Source organism: Pyrus communis, chromosome 7 (genome assembly GCF_041283825.1).
Source record: "Pyrus communis isolate YQ-2024b chromosome 7, ASM4128382v1, whole genome shotgun sequence".
Lineage (NCBI taxonomy): Eukaryota > Viridiplantae > Streptophyta > Magnoliopsida > Rosales > Rosaceae > Pyrus > Pyrus communis.
In genome coordinates this window covers 1,816,640-1,830,681 of record NC_142571.1, presented here as the reverse complement: position 1 = coordinate 1,830,681, position 14,042 = coordinate 1,816,640, and the positions used below count along the sequence as shown (strand labels likewise).

Genomic DNA, 14,042 nt, shown 5'->3' with positions numbered 1-14,042 from the left:
GTCAACGAGAGGAGAACCGAGTTCTTGCCATTATTGTATGTGCTGAGTTCCAAGAAGTCAGAAGAAATGGGACTCAAAGGTAGTCTTTTTAACTTTGAAATTATATATTGATTAAGACTGCCAAAAAGAAAATATATCGTTGACTAATTATACGTTTAAAAAAAAAATCCTTTTTTTTTTTTGGTTTAATGGGATGCGTATCTTGTTGAATAAATCTGTGGAAACACTTAAATCAACCACATGCATCATCAACTTAGATATCTTTTTTAATATTATTATATTTGAGTCCCAATAAGATATTGAGTTTGGGTATTTTGATTTTTCTTATATAATGCAAAAGTTTATATTCTTAGATCTATATTTTTATATTTTGAGTTTTAAGATTTAAATGTTTGTATTGGAGAGAAAATAAATATTGGATTGAGTTTTGACAATTTAAATATGTGCATTAAAGATGGTTAGATTCAAAACTCAAACCTTGTATTGAAATCTAAATTTGAATCTCACTTTGAGCAGAAACTCAAATATAATTTTTAAGTCTTAGGTGCATTAGAGATCATTTTACTCATGTTTGGACTTAAATATAAAATATGAATCATAACTTTCTGGTGCATTGGAGATGCTCACATTCATAGTAATAGAATCCTAAGGCCAGAGAATTTTTTACTTAACTCTATACCACATAGAATTATGCCGCCTTGTATTTTATTATTATTATTATTATTATTATTATTATTATTATTATTATTGTTATTATTATTATTATTGTGATATAATGATATATTTACGATAAGGGGTGATGAAACCTAATACTTTTCAATTACAATAAAGAAAAATGCTACCGAAGTATTTAGTAACTATGACACCTTATATTATTACTTGTGAAATATTACTATACATAGGTGTCTCTAATTCATTGTCCTAATTATATATATATATATATATATATATATAAAATAGAAAATGATATATGATAAAAACTTAAGAAACCATCTACTAGTTTAGTGCATCCTTCACCTTCTAATGGTCGAGCAAATTATATGTACAGTGATTCAACTGTAATAATGCTTCACGTTGTTGCAAGTCCAAATCAAAATGAATACTAATAATTGTGAAATAATTCTGCGCTGATGTTGATTTGTGCTGTTGCGGAACCCGTTATTAAGAAAGGTATGTATACACAGCAGTATTGGAATAGCAGCATAGTTGTCAACGAGAGGAGAAGCGATTTCTTGCCATTATTGTATGTGCTGAGTTCCAAGAAGTCATAAGCAATGGAACTCAAAGGTAGTCTTTTTAACTTTGAAACTTTGAAATTATATATTGATTAAGACTGCCAAAATATATCGTTGACTAATTAAACGTTTAAAAAATATAAATAAATTCCATTTTTTGTTTTGTTTAATGGGATGCGTATTTTGTTGAATTAATCTGTGGAAACACTTAAATCAACCACATGCATCGTCAACTTAGATGTCCTTTTTAATATTTTTATATTTGAGTCCTAAAAAGATCTTGAGTTTGGGTATTTTGATTTTTCTTCTCTAATGCAAAAGTTTATATTCTTAGATTTATATTTTTATATTTTGAGTTTTAAGATTTAAGTGTTCGTATTGGAGAGAAAAAAAAAATATTGGATTGAGTTTTGACAATTTAAATATGTGCATTAAAGATGGTTAGATTCAAAGCTCAAACCTCAAATTTAAATCTAAATTTGAATCTCACTTTGAGCGGAAACTCAAATATAACTTTTAAGTCTCAGGTGCATTAGAGATCATTTTACTCATGCTTGGACTAAAATATAAAATATGAGTCATAACTTTCTGGTGCACTGGAGATGCTTGCATTCATAGTAATAGAATTCTAAGACCAAAGAATTTCTGACTTAACTCTATACCACATAGAATTATGACGCCTTGTATTTTTATTTATTTATTTATTTATTTATTATTATTATTATTATTATAAGGGGTGAGGAAACCTAATACCTCTCAATTACAATATAAAAAAAAAATAGTACCGAAGTATTTAGTTACTATTACACCTTATATTATTACTTGTGAAATATTACTATATATAGGTGTCTCTAATTCATTGTCCTAATTCTTAAGAAACCATCTACTAGTTTAGTGCATCCTCCACATTCAAATGGTCGAGCAAATTATATGTATAGTGATTCAACTATAATAATGCTTCACGTTATTGCAAGTCCAAATAAAAATGAATACCAATAATTGTGAAATAATTCTGTGATGATGTTGATTTATGCTGCTGCGGAACCCGCGGAACCCGTTATTAAAAAAGGTATGTGTGCACAGCAGTATTGGAATAGCAGCAAAGTTGTCAACGAGAGGAGAAACGAGTTCTCGCCATTGTTGTATGTGCTGAGTTCCAAGAACTCAGAAGAAATGGGAACTCAAAGGTAATCTTTTCAACTTTTCAACTTTGAAATTATATTTTGATTAAGACTGCCAAAAAGAAAATCTATCGTTTGACTAATTAAATATTAAAAAAAAAATATATATATATATATATATATTTTTTTTTTGTTTAATGGGACGCTTATCTTGTTGAATAGGTTTGTGGAAACACTGAAGTCACCCACATGCATCGTCAACTTAGCTATATCTTGTTAAAATTCTTATGTTCATGTCCTAAAATGATCTTGAGTTTGGGTATTTTGATTTTTCTTCTCTTATGCAAAGTTTATATTCTTAGACTTATATTTTTATATTTTGAGTTTTAAAATTTAAGTGTTTGTATTGGAGAGAAGAAAAAAAATATTGGATTGAGTTTTGACAATTTAAATATGTGCATTAAAATCTCATATTGAAATTTAAATTTAGATCTCACTTGGACTAGAAACTCAAATATAACTTTTTAAGTCTCAAGTGCATCAGAGATGATTTTACTCATATTTAAACTCAAATATAAAATATGAGTCATAACTTTTTGGTGCATTGGAGATGCTCGTATTCATGGTAATTGTAACAGCCCGTCTCGAGAATTTTAAAAACGTACGCGTGAAAAGACGATTTTGCCCCTAGCTTGATTTTTCGTTGTGTAGTTGTTCTTTTTGGCTTGGTGTGGCTGGTTTTGCACCACACACTCCTCCCCACACTCACCCTCACTGTTCCCCTATCCCTGCACCTGTCCCGAGCCCCATTCCTTTCCCATTTTCCTTGAAACGTACGGACACACACACAAACTCACCAAACCTTCACAGATCGAAGAAACCAAGCACATATCCATGCTCGTGAGGCTCGTAGGAGTCCAACCATACCCATTTCAGGTAAGGATACCTTCGTTTTCACGTAGAACTCGGGATACCCGATTTTGGGTACTGTTCATGCACACGTAATTTCTCATGTTTTTGGGAATTTCAAGCTTGTAGGAAGCTTGGTGAGGTCCCTAGGAGGCTCGGGGTGGTTCGTTTGAAGGTTTTGGACGTCGGGTTAGTGAGTTTCGAGTTTGGCTGGAGTTGGGGTGATTTTACAGGTGAGATTTTGTGAATTTTAGCACTTGAAAGTACTATGATTGTGTTCCTCTCGTCGTAAGCTTCATTTTGGTACCAATTTTGTGAAATTTGGTTGAAAAACGAAGAAAATAGGACGATTTAAATATTTCCCGGTTTTCCGGCGCCGGTGACGGCGCCGGAGTCTCGCCGGAGAAGACGACGGAATATTCCGTCAAAACTGACGGAATATTCCTAACGCCGTTGACGGAATCTGTTAGGGATAACGGAATATTCCTGACGGCGTCAGCGTGCCAGGCACGTGCCTGCGCGTGGCGGGCGCGTGTGGCCGTGCCTTGGCCGGCGCATGGGGGCGCGTGCGAAGGTGAAAAATTATTTTAAAAATATGGGGATGTTCCTGAGGTTGAGTAGATCACGTTGGTGTATTCATACACCCCATTTGAGCATTGTATGAGAAGTTATTTCTAAAGGTTGGTTATGTGTTTTAAAATTAACGTTTTTGTAGTTGTTTCGCATATAGGTGAATCTTATCCCGAGGATGAGCGTGGTCACTCGAGGCAGGGGGGCTACGACCCTTCCACATACCAGTGAGTGGGCTTTTGGTTTTCCGTATATACCTATATACTTATATTTTTCCCAGAAAGTGATTTCAAGACGTTTATTCGTTATATGCCATATTTATTTTGCCGGTTGTTATGCATGATTAGTTGCATTATTAATTGTTTATATATATGCATATTTGGTGCTGCGGACGCACTGGTAAGTGCCAGGTAAGTGTTATTCATGTTTACATTCAGTAGTGATTTGAGATGCTTAGAGAGCTCATAACCTGCACCCCCGGTGGTAGTGCTCCCGCCCAGAGTTGGGCACAGTCCTTCACGTGATGTTCACCTCCCGCACCACACGCTCAGCTTCGATCCAAGTTAGGTGCATAGTCCTGTCGTACAGACCACTTTAGGTGGTTCCGACTCGTAGGTGACCCGCGATTATTCGTCCAGCCTTCACGTGATCGTAACACTTGAGCGTATATATATGTTACACCCAGGCCTGTCGTACAGACCACATTAGGTGGTTCCGACTCGTGTGCAAGTTTAGTTATTGAGGTTGAGATTTGAGCTCTAGATTCAGCCGTACAGGTCACATTAGGTGACTCCGGCTGCCAGACTATATGATATTGATATGATTTTTACCTGAGCACTTGCATTTCATTTTGAGATTTTGGCATGGCATATTCTAGAGCATGATTGGTATATATATATGTCTATTTTCTGGGAAGTATACAGGTTTTACAGCGAAGGGTTAGAACTTATTTGCTAAATGGTTTTCGAAAAGCTTTGTTTTTGCCCACTCACGCTTTTGTTTTGCGCCCCTCCAGGTTCTAGTTGACTAGCAGGTTTGGTGGTTTCCCAGAGGATTTTCCCGACATTTCTGACAGACGATCACCAGAGTAGGGCCACCTTCGGGTGTACTATTGTTGCGTCTTTTTCTTTTGGACTGCTTTAGGTTTTATGCTCTGAACTTAGCGTCACACTTACGCTTGCTTTTGTTATTACTTTATGTAAAACCAGTTTTTATTTATTCGTATTACTATTTTCATTATTATTTTATTAGCTTCCGCACTGTGCACATGGTTACGTCACTTGCACGTGACGGCCAGCATGCCCTGATCTCGATCGGGGTGTGTCAGTAATAGAATCGTAGTTGTAGGACCAAAAAATTTCTGATTAAACCCTATACCACATAAAATTATGACCCCTTGTATTTTATATTATTATTATTATTATTATGGTTATTATCATGTTTGTGATATAATGATATATTTACAATAAGAACAAATCGAACCTAAGACCTGTTATTTACTAGTGAAGAAAAATACTTTGAGGCCGAAGTAAATAGTGACTACGACCCCTTATATTATTACTTGTAAAATATTACTATATATGGGTATCTCTAATCCATTGTCCTAATTATATATATATATATATATATATATATATATATATATATATATATATATGATAGAAAAGGATATGTGATAAAGACTTAAGAAACCATTTACTAGTTTTGTGCATCCTCTACATTTAAATGGCGGCCCACTGATGCGTTATCGAGCAAATTATATGTACAGTGATTTAACTATAAAATGCTTCAGGTTGTTGCAAGTCCAAATCAAAATAAATACCAATACTTGTGAAATTGTTGGAAAATATTAATATTTAAGATTATTTTTATTAATACCACAAGTCAGTCAAGATGTAGGTCTGATTTGGTATTGAGGTGATTCTGAAAAAAGCTAGTGTCATAAAAAGTTGGGAGCTGTTTTTGTGTTTGGTAAACATTCAGCTTCAGATTTTTTTCACAGTTTTGGGTGAAAAAAGCCAAAAACAAAAAGCTGTCAAACCCAGCTTTGAAAAACCGATTTTTTTTCATATCTGTTTTACATAAAAGTTTACCAAACACTATAATACTGTTTTTTTTTTTTTTTCAAAAGCACTTTTACAAAAAAGTTTACCAAACACTCTGCTGCTTTATTTCACAGCTGCTTATTCTCACAACACAGCAAAAGCAGTTTTTTTTCAAATCACAACAATACCAAACCAACCCGTAGTCATTCAGTTTTTATCTATCTTGCCAAATTGTTTATTTCTTTTCCTCGTAATAATATTCATGTTGCGTTTGGCTCAAATTATTACTAGTTAGCAACAATTTTGTATGTGTAACTTTGTGAATCCTACAATGAAATGGCAGCAACCATTTGTGACTGTGCTTTCCGTAACGGCGAGGAAGTCTTCGTTCAAGAGTTGCATGCAATTGTGCATGCTTTATCTTCTATGTGTTGAATGGTAAATAGAGAAAAGGGTTGCACGCTATAGGCTAGGTACAGCAAAGGGTTTACATATGAAGTGTGAACTATGCTTTCTCTTCTGCGCATTAAATGGCAGATGGAGAAAAGGCTTGCACACTATGGGCCAAGTACACCAAAGGGTTTTAAATATGACATGAACTAAAGACCAATTTGGTCTTAGTTGTTGGCGTGAGTTTAATGGGGTTGAAATAATAGAAAAATATATATAATTTGGGATGAAATTATTATTTTGGATCAATCAGTCTGGACTCCACTGTAAACTCCAAGCCAATAATTGTTTCAAATACAACAGCATCAAATGAGGACTCAAACTAAATAAAAAAGGCATGAAAAGACACAGGATCCATTAATTAAGAACTCCCTCAAAGTGCCAGAAAACGAGAGCGGTTTTACTGCACACTCCTTGCAGCATCCTTCAAAAACTTCATCTTGATTTTTTTGAGCATGGCTACGGCTTCTTGCATGTTTATCCTCTCGTCCGGTGGTTCTACAGAGCAAGCAAGAGCTAATCGCATAATAGACGATAAGCAATCTATCTTAGCCACATAATCATGATCTTCCTCTTGTGTCACAAGTAGATTGGCATCCACAACTTCAGCTATTGCTTCTGATGATAGTGAATTTGCAACCCATTGCTTTAGATTCATTTCCTCAACAAACATTTCATTCGTAGGCTTCATTTTTGTGAATGTTTCCATGACTACAATACCAAAACTCAGTGGCGGATTTAGGATTTTAAACTCAGGGGGTCCTATTTATAAAGGTCAAAAAATTTGTAGACAAAAATAACATTGAAAATCTAAATACGATACATTTCATTCAAAAATTATATGCAAAACAATATTACAAATTATAAAATCATAATTCAAACGTCCATTACGAGATTTCACAAGTTATTAGGGAGTACCTAAGTTATTGATTATTTAATACGAACCACTAAATTTAAAACACCGGTCAAATAAAACTCTCCCCACACTCCCACTATCTTTCTAACCAAACACACCATTTTTCTCTTTTACTAGTTTTCAAACATTCACCTTCTCTCTCACTAAGAACAAAGTTGCCATACCTCCACCAACTGCCTCCCTCCCCATTCTCCCAAAGCCATGGTAGCTCCACCCCCAAATTTCACCAACCCATGACAGATTATATCCATCTTACTAACCTTATGAAGGAAATTTCACCCATAAGAAAAATTACTAAGATGGTTGAAATAATTTGGGGAAATTTGGGCTTATGTACTGCCTCCGCCAGACGACAGAGAAAGGTTGGAGGATGGGTGGCACCAACGGATGAGACCATGTAGAAGCAAGGAGGAGAGAGGCAGAAAGGGTCCCTATTTTCTTTCTTCTACGTGCGTGGTCATCTTCTTCGAAAAGAAGACAGTCACTGCAACCTACAACCTGCACATACCTCATGCTCCAGTACGAGGGGTCCCTAAAAAATTTGTAGCAGCGACTTAGGATCGCCGACGGGTCCTGGGACCTTCTAGGTCCCTATGTGGATCCGTCCTTGCCAAAACTGTACACATCCCCTTGTGTCAAAACAATTCCATCCATTCCATACTCTGCAATATTAATATACAAAAGAAAATTAGAAGTTTAGTTCTTCATGATTACGAAATTGAAAGATATTAAACTAGCAAGTAGATCACCTGGAGCCATATACCCAACTGTGGCTAGGGTCAGGTTCGAGTCATGGAATCCCCGAAACCCAAGAGTTTTGCAATGCCAAAATCCGCAACATGTGCAACCATATCATCATCTAGTAGTATATTGCTTGGCTTCAGACCACAATGGACAATTGGTACTGAATAACCATGGTGCAGATATTCCAATGCCAAAAAAACATCTACCGCTATATTCAACCTCTTTAGGATTTTAAAAGAAGAGTTTTAAGAATACAACCACTTCTCAAGGCTCCCATTAGGCATGTAGTTGAATACTAAGGCTTTGAAATCTAATTGGCTGCAACAGCTAGTGATTTGGATAAGATTTGGTGCCAAATAGTGCTTAGCATTTCACACTCCCTCTCAAAACTCTTGAAAGCCCCTTCTAGCTACAAATCGAATATCTTTACTACAACATATATCCCATCTGAGAGCGTCCCCTTAAATGCTGAGCCAAAACCCTCACTTCCAAGTAAGTTGCTATCATTAAATCCATTTGTCGTCCTTAGAAGTTCCAGGTGCGAAACTCTACAAAGAGATTGAGGTAACACGGTAGCCTCTGTTGCAACTTCAACTTTTCTTTTCCTATGCAGTATAAATATAGATACAATGTTTACTAGGAATATTGTTGCTATGATTATTCCTGGAATAATATATTTCAAGTTGGATGAACTGGCTTTGTCTTCCAAAGAGGCCGGCCACACTTAGAGAAAAATAGCTAGCAATCTTCCTTCCTCTAAGTCATCCATTTCATCTTCGCACCTCATCCTTGGTGTGCAGACTTAGAGACACCAAACTTTTGGTGTTCTTGGAGTTCCTCTCCTCAAATCCTCAAGGAGCGAAGGAGAAGCAAAGAAGCAATCATCCAAGGAGCAAATGAGGTGACTGGAAGGCCCTCCACTTGGGCGAATCCCTAGTGTAAACAAGGATGAGCTTTCAAGGGTAATGAAACTCAAACTCTCTCTTCTCTTTAATTTGTTAAAGAGTTTTTTTGTTCACCATTCACTAGGCTTTGAAAGTCATGGGTTTTTTTTTTTTTTTTGAATTTTTTTGAATGCATGCCTACTTTAATGTGTTATTAGTTTGCTTATATGTTCAAATGTTTTCACATGTTCTTAGTTAGGATAAATTTTTCTTTCAAATTGAGGGTTGAAGAAGCCACTCTTGAAGAGACTAATAAGCAAGTTCCTCTTATGGCTGCTATGATTGCTCGTACCACTAATTGTGGGTATGATGGTGGTTCTTCTTTTGGAACAAAAAATGGGATGCGTCTACTTATTTCACAAGAAGTATCTCAGCCTTTTGGATTCCCTAATTCCATGCCCTCTAGCAATCAGTCGTCACTTTTTCCATTTGGTTTTCCTACACCATTGGCTTAATCTTCGCAGATGGGATCTGGTACTTACTATAACTTCAGAGGAAATAGCTTTAAGCTTGAAGGTAAAGGCAAGCGATTTCCGTCTGGCTTTAACTATCAGGGCACTTCTCAAAATGGTGGTGGATTCAATGCTTTTGGTTTTCAACCACAAGTTCCTCAAGTTGCAGTGGCCTGGATCCATAGAAAATTATTCGGAAGGTCACATGTAAAAGTTCACAAACAATTTTTTAGACATACAATAATCTTAAAAATTAAATCATAATTTCATCATTCATAGTTTATATAACAAATAACAATATAAGTTACAAAAATTGAAAACGCTGCATTATAGCTTCATTATGAATGAAAGAAAAAAAAAACATCTCTCTCAATATAAACCATAATGCTATCCCTCGACCATTGATCTCCTATTTGGTTAGGCAATGGACTTTTCGCAATATTCCTAGCAGAAAAAAGACTTCCACTAAAACAGTAGCAATCGGTATAACCAAAGCTAATAGAATTAGCTAAAACACATTATTATATGCTCTATTCCTCCCCATCTCCACTTTTTTGTTTGTTTCAATACGACCAATTTCTTTTGTTGTACCATTGATTGGGCATCAATATTTAAGCCTCACTACTTAGGCCTGATGTATGTAACAAGAGAGAAAACCCTTGTTCTATAAAAGGGATTATTCACCCTCACTTTAGAAAAGGAGAAAATCCTAGCCTCTCTAGCAACAAGCCTCCATATACAATGTAACTTTCATTTTAAATAGTGAAACCGGATCGACACTAGTGTGGATGTAGCCCTAACTTAGGGTGAACCATGATATATCGTTGTGTTCTTGTGCGTGTGTGTGATTTACGGTCGGATTTAGTGGTCCAAGATCAACCCGATTCTGTGCATCAACATCTTTTAATTGAGAAAATTCACTACTCGAATGCGTATCATGAATATGATGCCCAAGTTGATCTTGAATTGCCAGGAGTTGACAAGTAGAATCAGAACAAAATTATGAAATCCTACCCCCGGATTTCACTATTTAAGTTTCATGGAATCAAGATCCGTTTGGGTGGATATTGAGACAACTTGACGTCAAGAATGTTTTCTTGCATGGTTTCTTACAAGAGGAGGTATAAATGACTCGACCACCAAATTTTAATGATGATGTTCATCTTGTTTATGTTTGCAAGTTGGAGAGGTCGGTTTAAAACAAGCTCCTTGTACCTAAAATGAACGATTTACCAGATTTCTTCTTCAGTTGGGGTTCAAATCGTCTTATGCAGATCCTTGCTGTTTGTTAAGCATGATGGCAAGTTGTCATTGTCTTATTATTATGAGTTGATGATATAATATTAACTAGTGACATGGTGTTGTTCAAGATGTTGCTACTCGGTTGTCTTAAGCACTTGACATGAAGGAATTGGGAATTGGGAATTCTTGCTCACATATTAAGTATCAACATCAAGGTTGGTTTGTCACTCAGGCCATGACTCCATATACATTACAGATTTGCTGTAAGCTCATATGTTAGATTGTAAACACTGCATCACTAGTCCGATATTGCCTATTTTGTCAATTCAGGTTTGTCAGTTTATGCACAATTCTCTTGAATCTCATTTTGTTGCGGAACTGTTACTACCACTCCAAAAATCTCATCATATACTTCTAAAAAATGTATTTTCTTTTAATTGTAGAAAGTTTGGAGTGGTAGTAACAGTTCCACAACAAAATGAGATTCATGAGAATTATGCATAAATGACATTAAAGTTAATGGTATGATTTATTTCTTATTGATGATACATAACATAGTTTGTAAAGTTAGTTTATAAATTTAGTCTACCTAGTATTACCCTTGGGTCCCTTACAGTATCCCGAGGCACTTTGCATCTTGGTCTCTATTTTCGGTATGGATTGCTTGATTTGAAGGGTCATATCGATGTTGATTAGGCTGATGATCCTAATAGTCATCAATTAACAATTGGCTTTGTTATGTCCCCTGGCTTTAATGCAGATATGATAAAAAAAAAGTTTGGGTAAATTACACAGAACTACCTCAACTATTGGTCATGAACAGTTTCATATCTCGTCTTTAAAAAGTTTCAATGTCATACCTCATCTACGAATTTGTTACAATCTCATACCTTCCATCAGTTGTCTATCAATTCCTCCGTTAAATGCTGACGTAGCTTGTGACGTAACACACTTTCTATTAAAAAGCTAATAAAATATTATTAAAAACTAAAAAAAAAAAAAAAAAATCATTTAATATTTTTTAAATTTTAAAATAATAATAATAATAAAACCCACCCATGTTCGTCTTCCCCCTCCCTCCACCCTCTCTCCCTTCATCCCACGCAACCCAAAAAGAAAGAAGACGAAGAATGAAGATGATTTTTTTTTTTTCTTTCTTCTTCTTCTTCTTCTTTCTGGGTTGACGGGGAGTAGGGGAAGACAAACATGGGGTGGACTTTGTTTTTTTTTTAATTTTAATAACTTTTCTTTAATCAATTATTATTTTAATAATTAAAAAATATTAAATGATTCTTTTTTAAGTTTTTAATAATATTTTTTGAGTTTTTTTACTAGAAAGTGTGTCACGTCAGCATTTAGCAGAGAAATTGATAGTCAACTGACAAAATGTATGACATTGCAACAAATTCGAAGATACGGTATGACATTGAAACTTTTTAAAAATAAAGTTTGAAACTGTTAATGACCAATAATTGAGGTAATTCTCCCAAAAACTTTTAAAGCTCGTTTGAATGTATTTTTCAGAAGCATATTTTCTCTAAAAATATTTTCAGCCATTTTAAAAGGGTATTCGATTCTAAAACAAAATCACCGATGGTGAGCCCCTTTTAACCGTCTTTACATGGACCGGCAAAGAAAAGACTCAGTGGCGGAAAAATGAAGGAAGACGCCGCATCACCACCACCACCACCAGAGGACTCTTCCTTCACGTCATGCAAAGACGTTCCCAATCTCCTCTCCTCTTTCGTCGACACCTTCGTCGATTTCTCCGTCAGCGGCGGCCTCTTCCTCTTGCCCCAAACCCCCAATCATCCCCTTCCCGCCTCCCCTCAAAATCACAAAAATGCCCTCACTGCCTGCCACAGCTCCAACGATCCCCTGCCCTTGCGCCCACCACTCCAAACCTATTACCCCCCGCAGGACCGGTTGGTCGCGATCGGCGATCTCCACGGCGACCTGGAGAAGACCAAGGAATCGCTAAGGCTTGCTAAATTGGTTGACCCGGAGTCGGGTAAATGGGTCGGAGGGTCCACCACCGTGGTCCAGATTGGCGACGTGCTGGACCGGGGCGGCGACGAGATTAAAATCCTCTATTATCTCGAGAAATTGAAACGAGAAGCCGCCAGGGGCGGCGGCACGGTGATTACGATGCACGGCAACCACGAGATCATGAACGTGGAAGGAGATTTCAGGTTTGTGACCCGCAAGGGTTTGGATGAGTTCAGGGTTTGGGCCGACTGGTATTGCATTGGGAACCGAATGAAATCGCTCTGTAAAGGGTTGGAAAAGCCGAAGGATCCCTTTGATGGGGTGCCGTTAGGGTTTAAGAATGTGAAGGACGAGTTTGCTCATGGGTTTAGGGCTAGAATTGCAGCATTGAGGCCATCGGGTCCAATTTCGGCGCGGTTCTTGTCCAACAATGTGGCTGTGTTGGTTGTGGGGGACTCTGTTTTCGTCCACGGCGGGCTTTTGGGCCAACACGTTTCATATGGTCTGGAGAAGATCAATGAGGAGCTGAGGGAGTGGATTCATGGGTTGAAGGGAAGAATCGCGCCTGAGTATTGTCGAGGTGCTAATTCTGTGGTTTGGCTGAGGAAATTTTCGCATGAATACGAGGATAAATGTGATTGCTCAGCACTTGAACATGTTTTAGCTACCATTCCGGGCGCAAAGAGGATGATTATGGGTCATACCATTCAAGAGTTTGGGATTAATGGTGTTTGCAACGAGCGAGCAATTCGGATTGATGTAGGGATGTCAAAGGGGTGTACAAATGGCTTGCCTGAAGTTTTGGAGATCAAGGGGAATTCGGGTTTGAGGATCTTGACCTCAAATCCACTGTACGAGAACAAGAAAAAATCTACCGTGCATAATGTGATACCCGCATTTTTGCCGCAAGGACCGAAACAAGTGGAAGTGAAGGCTTAACTGTTTGAGTATTTATCCTAAACCTGATTATTCCTATTTAAAACAGATATGAATTTGTATTCTGTTAAACTATTATTCAGCTGTCTCTGGCAGTGTAGATAATTAATTATCTATAGTTCAAGTTGGAAACTGAATCAATACTGAAGCTTTGGTATTTTTCAATTTGTTACTATAGCTGTTTTGTTTCTTCAATGTGAAACATTAGTACTATCCCTTTCCATGTTTCTACTGTTTGTTAAACTTTCTGGCGTTGCTTGTGCTTGCATATTCTTCTTCGCTGTCATTTTATCTGACCTATAGGCTTTTTTTTTGATGTGTTGTTGATCAGTCGTATCCTGACTTAGGCATATCTGCTGGAGGATAAGGCATCGTCTTCTTGATATGCTTCCATATTGATTCTGATCGTTATCTCTGTTGAAACATTAAACTTGAATGCTCTTTTCAGCTGGTTTTGTTCGCAGTTTTGCTGTAGTGATTGATTTCAAA

General features: G+C 36.6%; 1 protein-coding gene and 1 pseudogene across 1 annotated transcript; one reads left to right on the top strand and one right to left on the bottom strand.

Annotated features, from left to right (window-relative positions):
• Window positions 1–6,730: 6,730 nt before the first annotated feature.
• LOC148695435 (putative receptor-like protein kinase At3g47110 pseudogene) lies at window positions 6,731–8,274 on the bottom strand (annotated as a pseudogene).
• Window positions 8,275–12,162: 3,888 nt separating this feature from the next.
• Window positions 12,163–13,780, top strand: LOC137734787 (shewanella-like protein phosphatase 2). Its single transcript, XM_068474070.2, has one exon. The coding sequence runs from the start codon at window positions 12,285–12,287 to the stop codon at window positions 13,554–13,556; it is 1,272 nt and encodes a 423-aa protein (XP_068330171.2). The 5' UTR covers window positions 12,163–12,284; the 3' UTR covers window positions 13,557–13,780.
• Window positions 13,781–14,042: the final 262 nt, after the last annotated feature.

Excerpts from the sequence above, each read along its gene's own strand:
- LOC137734787 (XM_068474070.2), top strand. The coding sequence starts at position 12,285 with ATGAAGGAAGACGCCGCATCACCACCACCACCACCAGAGGACTCTTCC.